The 12,854-nt window shown below is 45.2% G+C and overlaps 1 protein-coding gene across 2 annotated transcripts in view; it reads right to left on the bottom strand.

Annotated features, from left to right (window-relative positions):
- CRHR2 (corticotropin releasing hormone receptor 2) overlaps window positions 1-12,595 on the bottom strand; it is a gene marked incomplete at its 5' end in the record, with an annotated part of 157,536 nt that extends 144,941 nt beyond the window's left edge. Inside the window, one exon of one of the 2 annotated variants that reach the window (XM_084282309.1) lies at window positions 12,530-12,595. In XM_084282309.1, the coding sequence (XP_084138435.1) occupies window positions 12,530-12,595 (66 nt within the window). Of the gene's footprint in view, window positions 1-3,559; window positions 3,632-12,529 lie in introns of those variants that run through there. The other variant, XM_084282310.1, reaches the window with a different exon arrangement.
- Between the last annotated feature and the right edge of the window lie 259 nt (window positions 12,596-12,854).

Genomic DNA, 12,854 nt, shown 5'->3' with positions numbered 1-12,854 from the left:
GTTCATTTGGCTAGAGGGAAAAGCGCCTTCCACATATTACGTTACTTTTGCTTTCATTTTCTCTCCACTAATCAGAGTGAACTGCTTTCTTCCATATGATACTTTCCAAAAATCATATTTAAAGCAGACAAACCATAAAAGGCTAAAAATAAGCATTTAAAATAATGAAGAGAAGAGAAGAGAAGAGAAGAGAAGAGAAGAGAAGAGAAGAGAAGAGAAGAGAAGAGAAGAGAAGAGAAGAGAAGAGAAGAGAAGAGAAGAGAAGAGAAGAGAAGAGAAGAGAAGAGAAGAGAAGAGAAGAGAAGAGAAGAGAAGAGAAGAGAAGAGAAGAGAAGAGAAGAGGAAAGGAAAGGAAAGGAAAGGAAAGGAAAGGAAAGGAAAGGAAAGGAAAGGAAAGGAAAGGAAAGGAAAGGAAAGGAAAGGAAAGGAAAGGAAAGGAAAGGAAAGGAAAGGAAAGGAAAGGAAAGAAAGGAAAGGAAAGGAAAGGAAAGGAAAGGAAAGGAAAGGAAAGGAAAGGAAAGGAAAGGAAAGGAAAACGAAAAGGAAAGGAAAGGAAAGGAAAACGAAAAGGAAAGGAAAGGAAAGGAAAGGAAAGGAAAGGAAAGGAAAGGAAAGGAAAGGAAAGGAAAGGAAAGGAAAGGAAAGGAAAGGAAAGGAAAGGAAAGGAAAGGAAAGGAAAGGAAAGGAAAGGAAAGGAAAGGAAAGGAAAGGAAAGGAAAGGAAAGGAAAACGAAAAGGAAAGGAAAGGAAAGGAAAAAGAAAAGGAAAGGAAAGGAAAGGAAAGGAAAGGAAAGGAAAGGAAAGGAAAGGAAAGGAAAGGGAAAGGAAAGGAAAGGAAAGGAAAGGAAAGGAAAGGAAAGGAAAGGAAAGGAAAGGAAAGGAAAGGAAAGGAAAGAAGAAGAAAAGAAAAGAAAAGAAAAAGAAAAGAAAAGAAAAGAAAAGAAAAGAAAAGAAAAGAAAAGAAAAGAAAAGAAAAGAAAAGAAAAGAAAAGAAAAGAAAAGAAAAGAAAAGAAAAGAAAAGAATCACATATTAATACGGAATTCGTGTTTTTGTCACACAAGTACTCTCATAAATTACTAACATGAAGTCACAAAAACATGTATACAGCAATATATGATATATGCAACATGCCTTAATGGATCTACTTGGAGAGCTGTGGGCACAGACAAATATCTGACTCAACATAGTAATGCCTCCTCTCAATTCCTACCAGGATTTGTGGTTATTTCATGCAGATTAGAGAGGATTTGTAGCTTAATTTTAAAAACAATCAGCATAGACTCCTGATCTGAAAGATTATTGTGTTCTTCCAAGTAGTGATATATATATAGAAATAAAACAAACACTGATACTGTGATTCACCCACATTGGAGAGGTTGGTTTCTTCTCTCTGACATGTAAGAAATGGCCACAGCAATATATACAAGCCCAAAAGCCTATGACTAGCAGACAAAGCTGTCAGTTTATAGAATCACAGGATCAAGGTTGGAAGAGACCTTCAAGATCATCTGGTCCAAACCATCGCCCTACCACCAGTGTCACCACTTAAGTCATGTCCCCAGGCACCATGTCCAACCTTTCCTTGAACACCCCCAGGGACGGTGACACCACCACCTCCCTGGGCAACCCGTCCCAATGGCTGACTGCTCTTTCTGAGCAGAAATGTCTCCTCATTTCCAACCTGAACCTCCCCTGGTGCAACTTGAGGCCATTCCCTCTAGTCCTATCACTACTTCTCTGTGAGAAGAGGCCAACACCCAGCTCCCCACAACTTTCTTTCAGGCAGTTGTAGAGAGCAATGAGGTCTCCCCTGAGCCTCCTCTTCTTCAGACTAAGCAACTCCAGTTCCCTCGCCACTCCTCATAGAACTTGTGTTCCAGGCAGCTATCACAGAAATACAATGGACAGCATCTTGAAAGTTTAAATATTGAGCAACTAGAAGCAGCAGAGAGGATGAAGTCAGCATGACTGGGAACTGAAAGAAAGAGATGAAGTGGAAAAGGATGACACATGACAGTGCAACATTTGCTGCCAAGATGGGAGAGCGAAGTTCGGGAGGCACTGGATGCTGCCAAACATGGACAGACACATGCACTCTGCTTTCCCATTCTCACGTAAGAACCCCCAGATACCATATTCTAGCTGTTTAATAAAAAACAACTTTTTAGAAAGAGCCGTTATGACTCCCTGTAAAACACTAGCTGGTGGCAAGCTGAACAAAAGCAAAGGGTGCTGACATCTGAGGCAGCTGCAAAGTAGCAGAACAAGTATTCTCCCCCTACAAAATATGTAGATCTTGTACTTCTGAGGTCCTAAAGAAATCTACCCTGTGAAACTATAACAGTATCTTGTCAGAAGTCCTCTCCCAGAAAAGCAATGGGATTCATCTCACATAGCTCAGAACTCCCAGTACAGAGAGCTGCTGGGAGCTGATCACCAAGGGTCCCCTTTGCAGTTCAGAAAGAGAAGCAGGAATTTTTCTGGTGCAGTTCATCTGCCATAGTCTAGGTCAAATGAATCAGGCCCTGACCTCCAGTGGCTCATTAGCTGGGTCTCACCTAGTGTAAGAACGGTGCAACTTGTAGTAATCTCTGCTGAAGGTATGGACATTTAATAAAGTGAATCTCTCCTATTTTTTCTTTAGACACCACATACAAAAGTATAGGTAAAGACATTCGAGGAAAAGAGAGGAGAGGAGAGGAGAGGAGAGGAGAGGAGAGGAGAGGAGAGGAGAGGAGAGGAGAGGAGAGGAGAGGAGAGGAGAGGAGAGGAGAGGAGAGGGAGAGGAGAGGAGAGGAGAGGAGAGGAGAGGAGAGGAGAGGAGAGGAGAGGAGAGGAGAGGAGAGGAGAGGAGAGGAGAGGAGAGGGAGAGGAGAGGAGAGGAGAGGAGAGGAGAGGAGAGGAGAGGAGAGGAGAGGAGAGGAGAGAGGAGAGGAGAGGAGAGGAGAGGAGAGGAGAGGAGAGGAGAGGAGAGGAGAGGAGAGGAGAGGAGAGGAGAGGAGAGGAGAGGAGAGGAGAGGAGAGGAGAGGAGAGGAGAGGAGAGGAGAGGAGAGGAGAGGAGAGGAGAGGAGAGGAGAGGAGAGGAGAGGAGAGGAGAGGAGAGGAGAGGAGAGGAGAGGAGAGGAGAGGAGAGGAGAGGAGAGGAGAGGAGAGGAGAGGAGAGGAGAGGAGAGGAGAGGAGAGGAGAAATTGTATCCTTTTTTATCCTTTTTTATTCTTTCAATTAGACAGTTTGAGTAAATTAATTTGAGAAATTCTTCTGGCTCAAAGGCAACCAAATTAATGGTAAGCTCTCCAAATGCACCATTTCTACAATGAGATTGAGTACTCATCTGAACGCAAGTCACAGTAATTTTTAGAGCTGCATAACAGAATTGGGAAGGAGTAGCTCAGAGCAGCAGTCCAATTAAATGTAAAAAAAATGTTAGTTTGTGCCCACAGAAGCTCAGTTGAGGGAAACAGATGCATCTAACTTCACCATGAAAATATAATTAGTGGAAGAGCTTCATGCAGCAAATTCAAAGAAAATCCCACTGTTCCTTGACAAAACCCAGACCCTGTTCAAATACAGCTTGGGAGTTTCCAGGGCAGGTGGGCATCTGGCAAGTTTTCCAGGGGTTCCTGCCATCATCAGTACTTGCATGTGAAAACAGATGCTTTGGGGAAAACACCAGGTATTCAGTGGAATGTGTGTATAACAAATGCCACCGTTCATCTGAGAAGCTCTTGCTCTCCAACATGAGATGGCAATAGAGCAAGGAGAGCCAGAATATCTGCAGGCTGCTAATGACTTTAAGGAATAAACACAACCCAGTGACTGAAGAGTGTTACTCAGAGAGGGAAAATGGGACAGCCTGTGAGTGGAGGGGGTGGAAGTCTTTCCTGTGGTGAGGATGGTTACTTTCCTGTAGTGTGGTTACTTTGGACCAATGTTTATGCAAGGAGATGCTCATTAAAGGATGGTGAGAGAGAGCTACCACAGTGGAAATATTATGCGTATTGAAGAACCAAAAGAATTCATTAAATTATAAAATGTCCTGAGTTGGAAGGGACCCACAGGGATCATCAGGTCCAACTCTTGCATCTCTAAAGGGCCACCCAAAGCCCAGACCCTGTGTCAGAAAGCGTTGTCCAAACACCTCTAACACTCTAGCAGCTTGGTATCATGACCGCATCCCTGGGCATGCCTGACCATCTCTCGGTGAAGAACCTTTTCCTAACATACAGCCTCCCCTGTCCCAGCTCCATGCTGTTCATTTCAGTCCTGTACTGAAGATATCTTTGGCCATTCTCAGCTCTGTAACTTAGCTTTGCTTAACACAGCAGCATTTGGCAGTATACAGTAGTTTGGCTCCGCTTCACCAGAAAAATAATTTCCATTTGTGATAGAAGGTCTAAATAGAAGTTTTCACAGGAACCTGCGACCTGAAGCCTGAGCCAGCTGAGGTTACAGTAAAAGGAAAGGTTGCTTTCCCAGCTCGTGAAAAACACTCTGCTTTTTGAGTCATCCTTCAGCTCTTTCAACTCCCTGTCACTATTTACCTCTATGTTAATCCTGGAGGCCAGCTAATACCAGCTGGTGATCCCCAAACGATTCGGGAGACGTTGCCCTGTGATCCTACAGGCCAGCATGTATTTGCAGCTCTTCCAGGAAGTCTGGAAAAGCAGAATGCAAGTCTGCAAGGAGTGGGAAGTGCGACCTCAGTTCAATAAAGCAACTGAACACATGCTCTGTTCTAAGTGTGAAATTAAATTCATCTTCATTCAGAAATACATTAAAAAGACTCAAGCATCTGCTACAGTGAGGCCACAACTATCAGCACGACTGTCTTTGGAACTTGAGGATATACCTTTACTAAGCATCTGCCTATGTGCTGTGCTGAGGAAAGGAGTCAGGGAGAGGTTCTTCACCCGCTGCAAGGCACGCATGTGCTCCAAGCCTTTTTGGGTACACTGAGAAACTGCTTAAAGCCACCCATAAGGCAGCCTGGTCTGACCAAGCCTCCATGCCCTCCCAAAGCAATATGAGATATTAAAAAGGATTAAAATAACATTTGACTCATGGGCTACAGCTGTCTTCAAATAAAACCGTTTAAAGGAAAGATTTTTTAGTTTCATACTCTTGCAGGGTTTTGCTCCTCATTCCCTATATCTGTGGATATCATGTTCAGTACCTGGAAGGGGAGCAAGTCCTTCACAGCACTCCAGGCTTCATGTGTGCCCTTTTCCTCAGTCTTTACATCATGACTAACTCTTCCCCACTCTTTCCACGCAGCTCACATTATCATAAATCCTCTCAGTATCTTGGCTGGGATTCACCCCACTCACCTACCTCAGAAGCCATTGTTTTAGCGGAAGACAGAAGCACTATCGAGGCACCACTCATGCCCTCTGCTTCAAAGATCTAGTTTAGGATGAGATGACTTACACACTGGACACACCACACAGGGAGTCCAGGCTGAGTAGCTCAAATTTACAATTGACACTTACTCAGATGAATGGCAGTAGCCACTCACACTTCAAGGCCTCCTTTCATGGGCTCCCCCAGTTCCAGTTCATCAAATATGAACTCCTCATGCTTGGTTTTAGGGTCTCTGCCAGCATGCTCCCAACTTTTTTACCATTTCCCGTTCTGGATCAAGACTTATCCAGGCAGTGGTATCTGCTCTCATTGTAAGGGGAATTCAAGCAATGGATCCTCTATATCCCCCATAAAATGTTCCTTTGGCCCAAGACTTCATGGCAGTTCACTGCTGATGAGCAATGTCACCTCATGGGCTCATTCTTAATTCTGTTTCTGTCCATCCATCACTTTTTCCCTAAAGCTGCTAGATCTTGGGCTGGAGCCCATCATTAGTTTTGAAAAGTGCATATCATAGAGAACTGGAACAAGAGAAGGTCTAAAACCATAGTTTCACCCCCCCAAAGTGGAATTACAGAACAACTGGACTCTTTTCAGAAGGCATGACAAAGAAGTATGCACTGTGACAGTGCCTGAACACCAGAAATGGCATTCATAGATGCTGTGAAATCCCTGCCTTTGCAGAGTTTTGAAAGAAAACTCAGTGAGGCCCAAGCAACAAAATCTGATTTTGAGTTAGCCTTGCTTTGAGCAGGTGACTGGATGACTGGACAAGAGACCTCCAGCAGTCCATCCAACGCTATTTCCATCCAACGCTATTTTTCTTTACGTTGGTAGATTTTAAAATTTTATTATTCTAGAATATATAGCCCCCATGGTAAAAAAAAAAAAAAAAAAGATGCCAGTAACTTCCAAACCCTTCTAATTGGCAGTGTTATAATTAACAATTTAGAGACTGTATCTTGACTTTTTTTTTCACTTGTATTTCTAGTATTTTGGGCTCTGTTCTCATAGTCATAATTAAAAGATTAACTCAAATGCCATGAAAAAGTATTTTATTTTATTTTTTATATATATTTAAAAGTAGAATTTTCTTTTTAACATTTTTTTTTTTTTTTGGTCAGAAATAAATACTGAAAGTCTGCGAAGAGTTGAAAATATTCATGTAATTAATGAATATTCATGAAATTCACTTGTTGGGGGTTGTTACTGTTAGGAGGGTCTCTCAAGTTCAAGATGGACTAAGTAGCTGATCTCCCAGCAGATGGGACATGGGGCAGGATGAAGAAAGGTCCTTACTTCTTCTGATTTGGAGCACACCTGGTCAAAGCGCTGTCATCTGCTGTGAGCCGTCATTCTGCTCTACCTGCCAGCCAGAGGGTAACGCTGGCTTTCCTCGTGGATTTGAAAGTGTCAAGCCATCAACAGAAGGTGCAGGCTGGTGGCTTGCTCCCAAGACAAGGAAACAGCAGGAGCAGGAGCACGGCGGGGAATGGAACTGAGAAAGCTGAGCAGTGGCGCCTGTGATGGCCACACCACAAAGCAGAGCTGGGGGAGCTGGCTCACGCGCCACCTCTCTGCTCCTGCTGGCATGAGACTCCTGAAACCCAAGCTGCAGCTGGGCTCTGGGAGTCTGCTACTGCCACTCAACGCGAATCAATACTTTAGTCCGTGCAGGAGACGTCTGCTAGCAGAGCCTGGCTGCCAGCCCTGCCAACAACCTGCTCGGGCTCATCAGCTCACTTCCTTTTGCTCGCTTTTGCCTTCTTCCCTCCTTCCTCCCAGAACTTCCCTTCCGCTGGAAAAGCCACCCCCGCTGGAGGACAGCAGTCCCAGAAGTGAGGCAGCACGGAGATAACAGCACTCAGAGAGCCTCCAGTGTCTCAGGGACTTGGGTAACAGCAAGAGAGATTATCCCACAGCCCTCAGAGGCGGGTGGCTCCCTTCCAGTTCTCTGGCACTTCAGCTACTATTACCAGGGCAAGGGCTTAGCATTGTAGCGAGGACAGCTAATGTATTTTAATCTCCATCTGCATTGCTCACTATTTACTTTCCCGGCATACACAACCCAGAGCAGATAGTTATTCAGCCAGGATTACACAAAACTTGTTAGAGCTTTAATTAGTTTCACTTTCTTACAGCTCTGTCAAAGAAATACTTTTCATTTCTTGAAATACCAAGTGGATTTCCTTTCAAATTTAGAGAAAACAAGCCACCTTTCTGTACAAACATGTCATTTAATGGCTCGTTCTCAGAGGACAGCTTCCAAGCTCCATGACAGAGCTGTCAGGGTGGGGAAGGAGACACGCAGGGGCACGAGCAGCACGCTCCCAGCACCCAACTCATAGCATGGGCTCATTTGCACTGCCCCAAAGTACTCGCAAGCCAGAGGTCAGGACAGGGTGTTGAAAACCATCTCTGTGCACTGCCCTTCTCAGAACCCCGCTGTCACTACCCCAGCCCTTCCCAAATGGCTCGGTCTTTGGCAAGCTTGGCCTTTGGCAAGCCTTCTGCTTTGAGAGCCAGTCTAAAGCATCCCAAACTGAGAAGTGATCGCTGCTTACAAAACCACAGTGTGATGTATGGCAAAGACCAGCATAGGGAGCATCTAACAGTCACCTCCACACTGGCACCAAAAACTGGAAGTGAAAACTTTATGCATTTGGCCATGACTGGTGAAATTCAAGCAGCCATTTATCTGAAGGACAGTGCTTGACAGCTGACTCTCATCGCAGTGCTAAATGACTGGTTTCTATTCGTCTTCTCTTGTCATAAGGGCTACAGCGAATTTTATCAAACACTTCAGAGAAAGAAAAAAAAATGCATAAAGCTCTTTACCCAACACTAGCCAGTTCAAACCAAATATAGCTATTTACATAAGAATAAAGGGATTAGCTAAAAAAAAAAAAAAAAAAAAAAAAGAAAAAGTATTTCATTATAAAGAAATAGATTGATAAAGCAAACCAGCAGCAAGTGTTTAGCTGTCAAGGCTGGCACTTATGAATAGAAAGATAATGAGGCAAAGATGATGTTTATGCATTGCTTTGATACATAACATTGCGTATCTAGAGGGGCAAGGAGGTGACACAGGCTCGCTGGACAGCTCCAGCTTCACCTCTCAGAATTAATAGCTGCAATTTAAGTGAGAACAAACTATATTTGTGATCAAAACTGGCATAGGTCAAAAGAAAAGGAGACTGTGTACATGGTCAATATTTGATTTAGTCATTTCAATTTATAGACACAGAGCACAAAAGTAAATTACTGAGGAAGTGTTGTTTACTGTGTACAGCTCTGTTCTAAAGTAAACCAGCTTTCCCCCAAAGTCTCCTTTTTGGGATTACAGTGCTGCAAACCTGAAAGTGACATAAACTAAAAATGATCGAGTTCAGCAGCGAACAAAATGTGTTTTTACCACCTACATTTCCTCACTTCCCTCCCACAAGATTAAAAAAAAATAATCTGCAGAACTATTTTAAAAATCCAGAAATGTGCAAATTTTTGTTATAATGGCATTTTTATAAATATTTTGTTTAATAATATAATGGACAACACAAATATAAAAAGAAAGACGGAAACACACGTCCTTAAAAAGCTGGTATTATCCACTAGCCTGCTATTTTCATTGTGAATCTCTCAGATCATCACATCACCAGCAGGATCCCGCAGTAATCTCTAGCACAAAGAAAGCTGATCGCTGGACTCAAAGCAATGAAGAGTTTGCTTTGGAGGAAAATGCCTCCCTCGGGCACTCATGGAGAGCCCTGAGCAATGGGAGTACAGCACGCCCCATCTAAGCTAATAAATCAAACAGAGCAAAGGTCTGTTTTAAGCACTTAATCATCTACACTGTTAAATTTTTAGGATGCTTCCTGGCCACGTTTTTGCCCCAGGCAATCCAGCAGTATCTCAAACAGTTCCCAGGAATGATCTGGGAGCGAGGCTGCACCATGGACTGTTCTCAATGCACAGCTTGTACATGGTGCCCATTTTAGAGGCTGAAGGAGTATAACACTATGGGTGGAAGCCACTCTCAGGCATTTGGTCTCAAGGTTGAAAAACTGTCCTAGCAATCTTAACATACTAGTAGGGATACAACTTCTGTGAGTGAAACTAAGTGAGTGTGGACCTGGTAGTCCTCACACTGCAACAAGATCCCAGCACTGTCTTCCCCCAGCAGCTTCAGTGGTGGCACACAAGAAGTAGGGCAGGCACAACTGCAGACTGTCTGGTTTGCAGCACGAGGACTGCAGAGTTCATAGACTTAATCATTATTTCTCCTCTGCTTTTGACACAATAGTAATATGTAAGCAGATGTCTTGTATGAACAGAAGCAGAAGTCTGCTTTCTCTCTGGCTAAGGGCAGCTGTGAGTATCACTGAAACATTTCTTGGCAAAACCACCGTCAGCCAACATCAGCCGTTCTTCGTCGCGTACAACCACCTCCTTCAAATGTACCGCAATTACCACACAATGGCTACAGCCCTGTCAAAGCACTCCACCAGCAAAGGCTGCTCATGATGGGTTATTTATGCTGCATTAGTTCACAGTAGCACTGAATTCTGGCAGTCTTAGACCAGGAATATTATTTAACTTGCCACCACTGGCTGATACACTCTAACTGCTCTGGTTTTAACAGCTTCAGGAGAGAATATGAATTAAGCAAGCTCTGCTTTTGTTTTTGATGAATAATCCCCACCCCCCATCCAAATTACATGAGCACAGCAAGGGCTCTACATCAAAATGTCAAAAGATTCATTTAACTTTGCGTCATTTTGTTTGTTTGTTTTTGTTTTTACATTCAAGTATTTGCATTTTCCGGTATATCATCTGTACAGAAACCCTTTAATAGGTTACTAAGAGCCTAGTTATCAAGTCTTCACCCTCTTGCTAACCAGCCCTGTGAAATCTGACAGGCCGTTTGCACCAGCATTTTCATCTGGCAGATCTAATTCCACACTAGAAAGTTACATTATTTCATACCTGCAGTTCCCATAAAGCACAATTGCTCAGCTGCTGTGAAAACTTTTTTCCTTTACTTAATCACATAAGGGCCGGCTCCCACAAGCATCCGTGCCTTTTGTCAAGTCTACAAATGTGAATACAACCACTGACTTTGAGAAAACGTTGAAGTGTTTTCAAGTTAAAGGGGAATTTAAGAGGTTTGGATTTGAGCCAACGCTTTTAAATGTTACTCTTAAACTCCTACATGTAGGTGAAGTTTTACCCACCTGTAAAGCAGATACAGGTTTACCAATAACATTTGCAGGTGAAAACATTCCCCCAAACCATAAAAACTCTGCTCTTTCTACAACTGGAGCATTCAGAGCTGTTTTAAACATAAGATCCTGTTCCAGCGTGTTATTTCCATATAATGCACAGACATTGACACGAGTCTGCAGCAGACATGCGTATGCTACATCCAAACAAGCTCCTCCATATAAGCACGCTCAGATTATACCAAAAGTACACATTTGTCTCAGAATAAACACGTTTTATGGAAACTTGGCATTTTGATTCTTAATCTGTGGGTTGTTTTTTTTTTTTCTTCCTTTTTTTTTTTTTTTTTCTTTCAATGCAGCTGTTTTATTTTTAAAGAAACAACCCAATTAAAAAAAAAAAAAAAACAGCCGCAGATTACATCTCTAAGGGAAATGTGGCAGTTTTGAGTCACTAAAAAAAAAGAATTAGTCTGGCAACTCTGGAACTCTGGGTACCTGCGTATCTTTGATAACCTCACTAGCAAGAAGTCCCATGTGCACTGATCTCTGACCAGGTAAAAAGGACAGTGACAAATCTGAGAGAATGCTCTCTGTTTTCTAAGAAAGCTACTGCAGAGTTCTTAAAACAAAACTGTTGCTTGCTTTTGAAACCTTTTGCTTTCTCACACCTGACTTCACATCTCACACCTGACCTCACATCTACCTTTCTTTGTAAATTAGATCACAATAAAAAGCAAGCAAACAAAAAAGGCAGAACATCCAGAAGAAGAACAACTTTTCTTCCTTTGGTCCAAGTGCACTACAGTCCAGAAGGATCCTGGCCCCTTTTTTAATGCTGTGGGAACAGCCATAGCAAATTACCAGTAAGATCAATGCGTCTCCTGCTTAACCTCTCACATTTGCTTTGCAAGTATCACTTAACACACTTAACTATCACTAAAACAAACAAGCCACCAAAAAGTCAGCCTGACTTAGGAGCGTGGGCAGGGAAAGCTGTTTTAAGTTCAGACTGAAACAGGCTAATCTTTCCCGCACCTCATCCCAGCATCACCCAGGGAGAAGCTGCTGATGAAGGGCCATAAGGAAAATCCTCTTTCATTTTACTCTGGAGAAAGCCAGAGCAAACACTTGGATGGATGCATGGGCTGAACCACCAGTGTTTGCTGATATCAGCTGTGAAGAAGTGATGGAAACTGAGCACATGCTGCGAGGAGAGCAAGTGGGGCGGGAGGCTGTGGACAGCAGCCAGGGACATCCAACTGGGGTGGTGGCAGGAAAACTCGTTTAATTTGGGGAATGGGCTCCTGCAGGGCAGGAGCTGCAACCCCAGTGGCATCCTTGTGCTGGGCCTTTTTGCCAAAAAGCCAAGGAAAAGGGATGGTGAGGAGGTTCTTTGCAGAGAGGGGGAAGCCAAGAAGGGCTTTGAGGGGATGGTGTCACCCACAGTTGGGTAGCCACGGGGAGAGGGTGTTTGGGCACTGAGCAGACAAGCGGGATCTGTGAGGGATCTGTTAGTGGTCACCTGGACGGGTCCCTAACTACTGAGGGAATGGGTGGGATCCGTGAAGGATCCATCAGCAGCCACCCAGAAGGGTTCCTCAGTGCTGAGTGGAACAGAGAGGATCCATGAGGGATCTATCAGCAGCTACCCGGGAGTGTCCCTCAGCACTGAGGGAACGGGCGTGATCCATTAGCAACCACCCGGACAGGTCCCGTCGGTACTGAGGGAACAGACAGGGATCCCCGAGGGCTCCGTTAGCCGCCACCCGCACAGATCCCTCAACGCTGAAGGGGACGGGCGGGAGGGACCTGCGAGGGGACGGGGCACGTCCCCCGCTCCCTCACGGACCGAGCGAGCTCCCCGCGGTCGTGGGGCGTCCCCCGCCCTCCCTTCCCTCCCTGCCTGCCCCCGCGCCGCCCCTTCCCCGGCCCCGGCACTTACGGGCAAGAGCAGGAGCGCGGCGGCCGCCGCCGCCGGGAGGCTGCGCTGCGGCGCCCGCCCCGCCATAGGGGCAGGCGGCGGGGCTCGGGGGGGGTCTCCCCGGGGCCGGCGCTGCCCGCTCAGCCGGTGGCTCCGCGCTGCCCCGGAGCTGGCATCGTCCCCCCCTGTTGCTGCCCTTGCCCCCCTGCCCGCCGCCGAGGAGCCAGCCCCGGAGCCGCCGGCGTGTCCCAGGGCAAACCCCCGGGAGGGAGGGAAGGAGGGAGCCGGGCGGGGGAGCCAAGCCCGCCCTCCGCCCCGGACGCCTCGGGGATGGAGGCGGCTGGGG

Source organism: Netta rufina (genome assembly GCF_964035555.1).
Source record: "Netta rufina genome assembly, chromosome: 2".
In the NCBI taxonomy this organism is placed as follows: Eukaryota; Metazoa; Chordata; class Aves; order Anseriformes; family Anatidae; genus Netta; species Netta rufina.
Note: the sequence above shows the minus strand (reverse complement) of the source record. Positions and strands in the feature narration are given on the sequence as shown.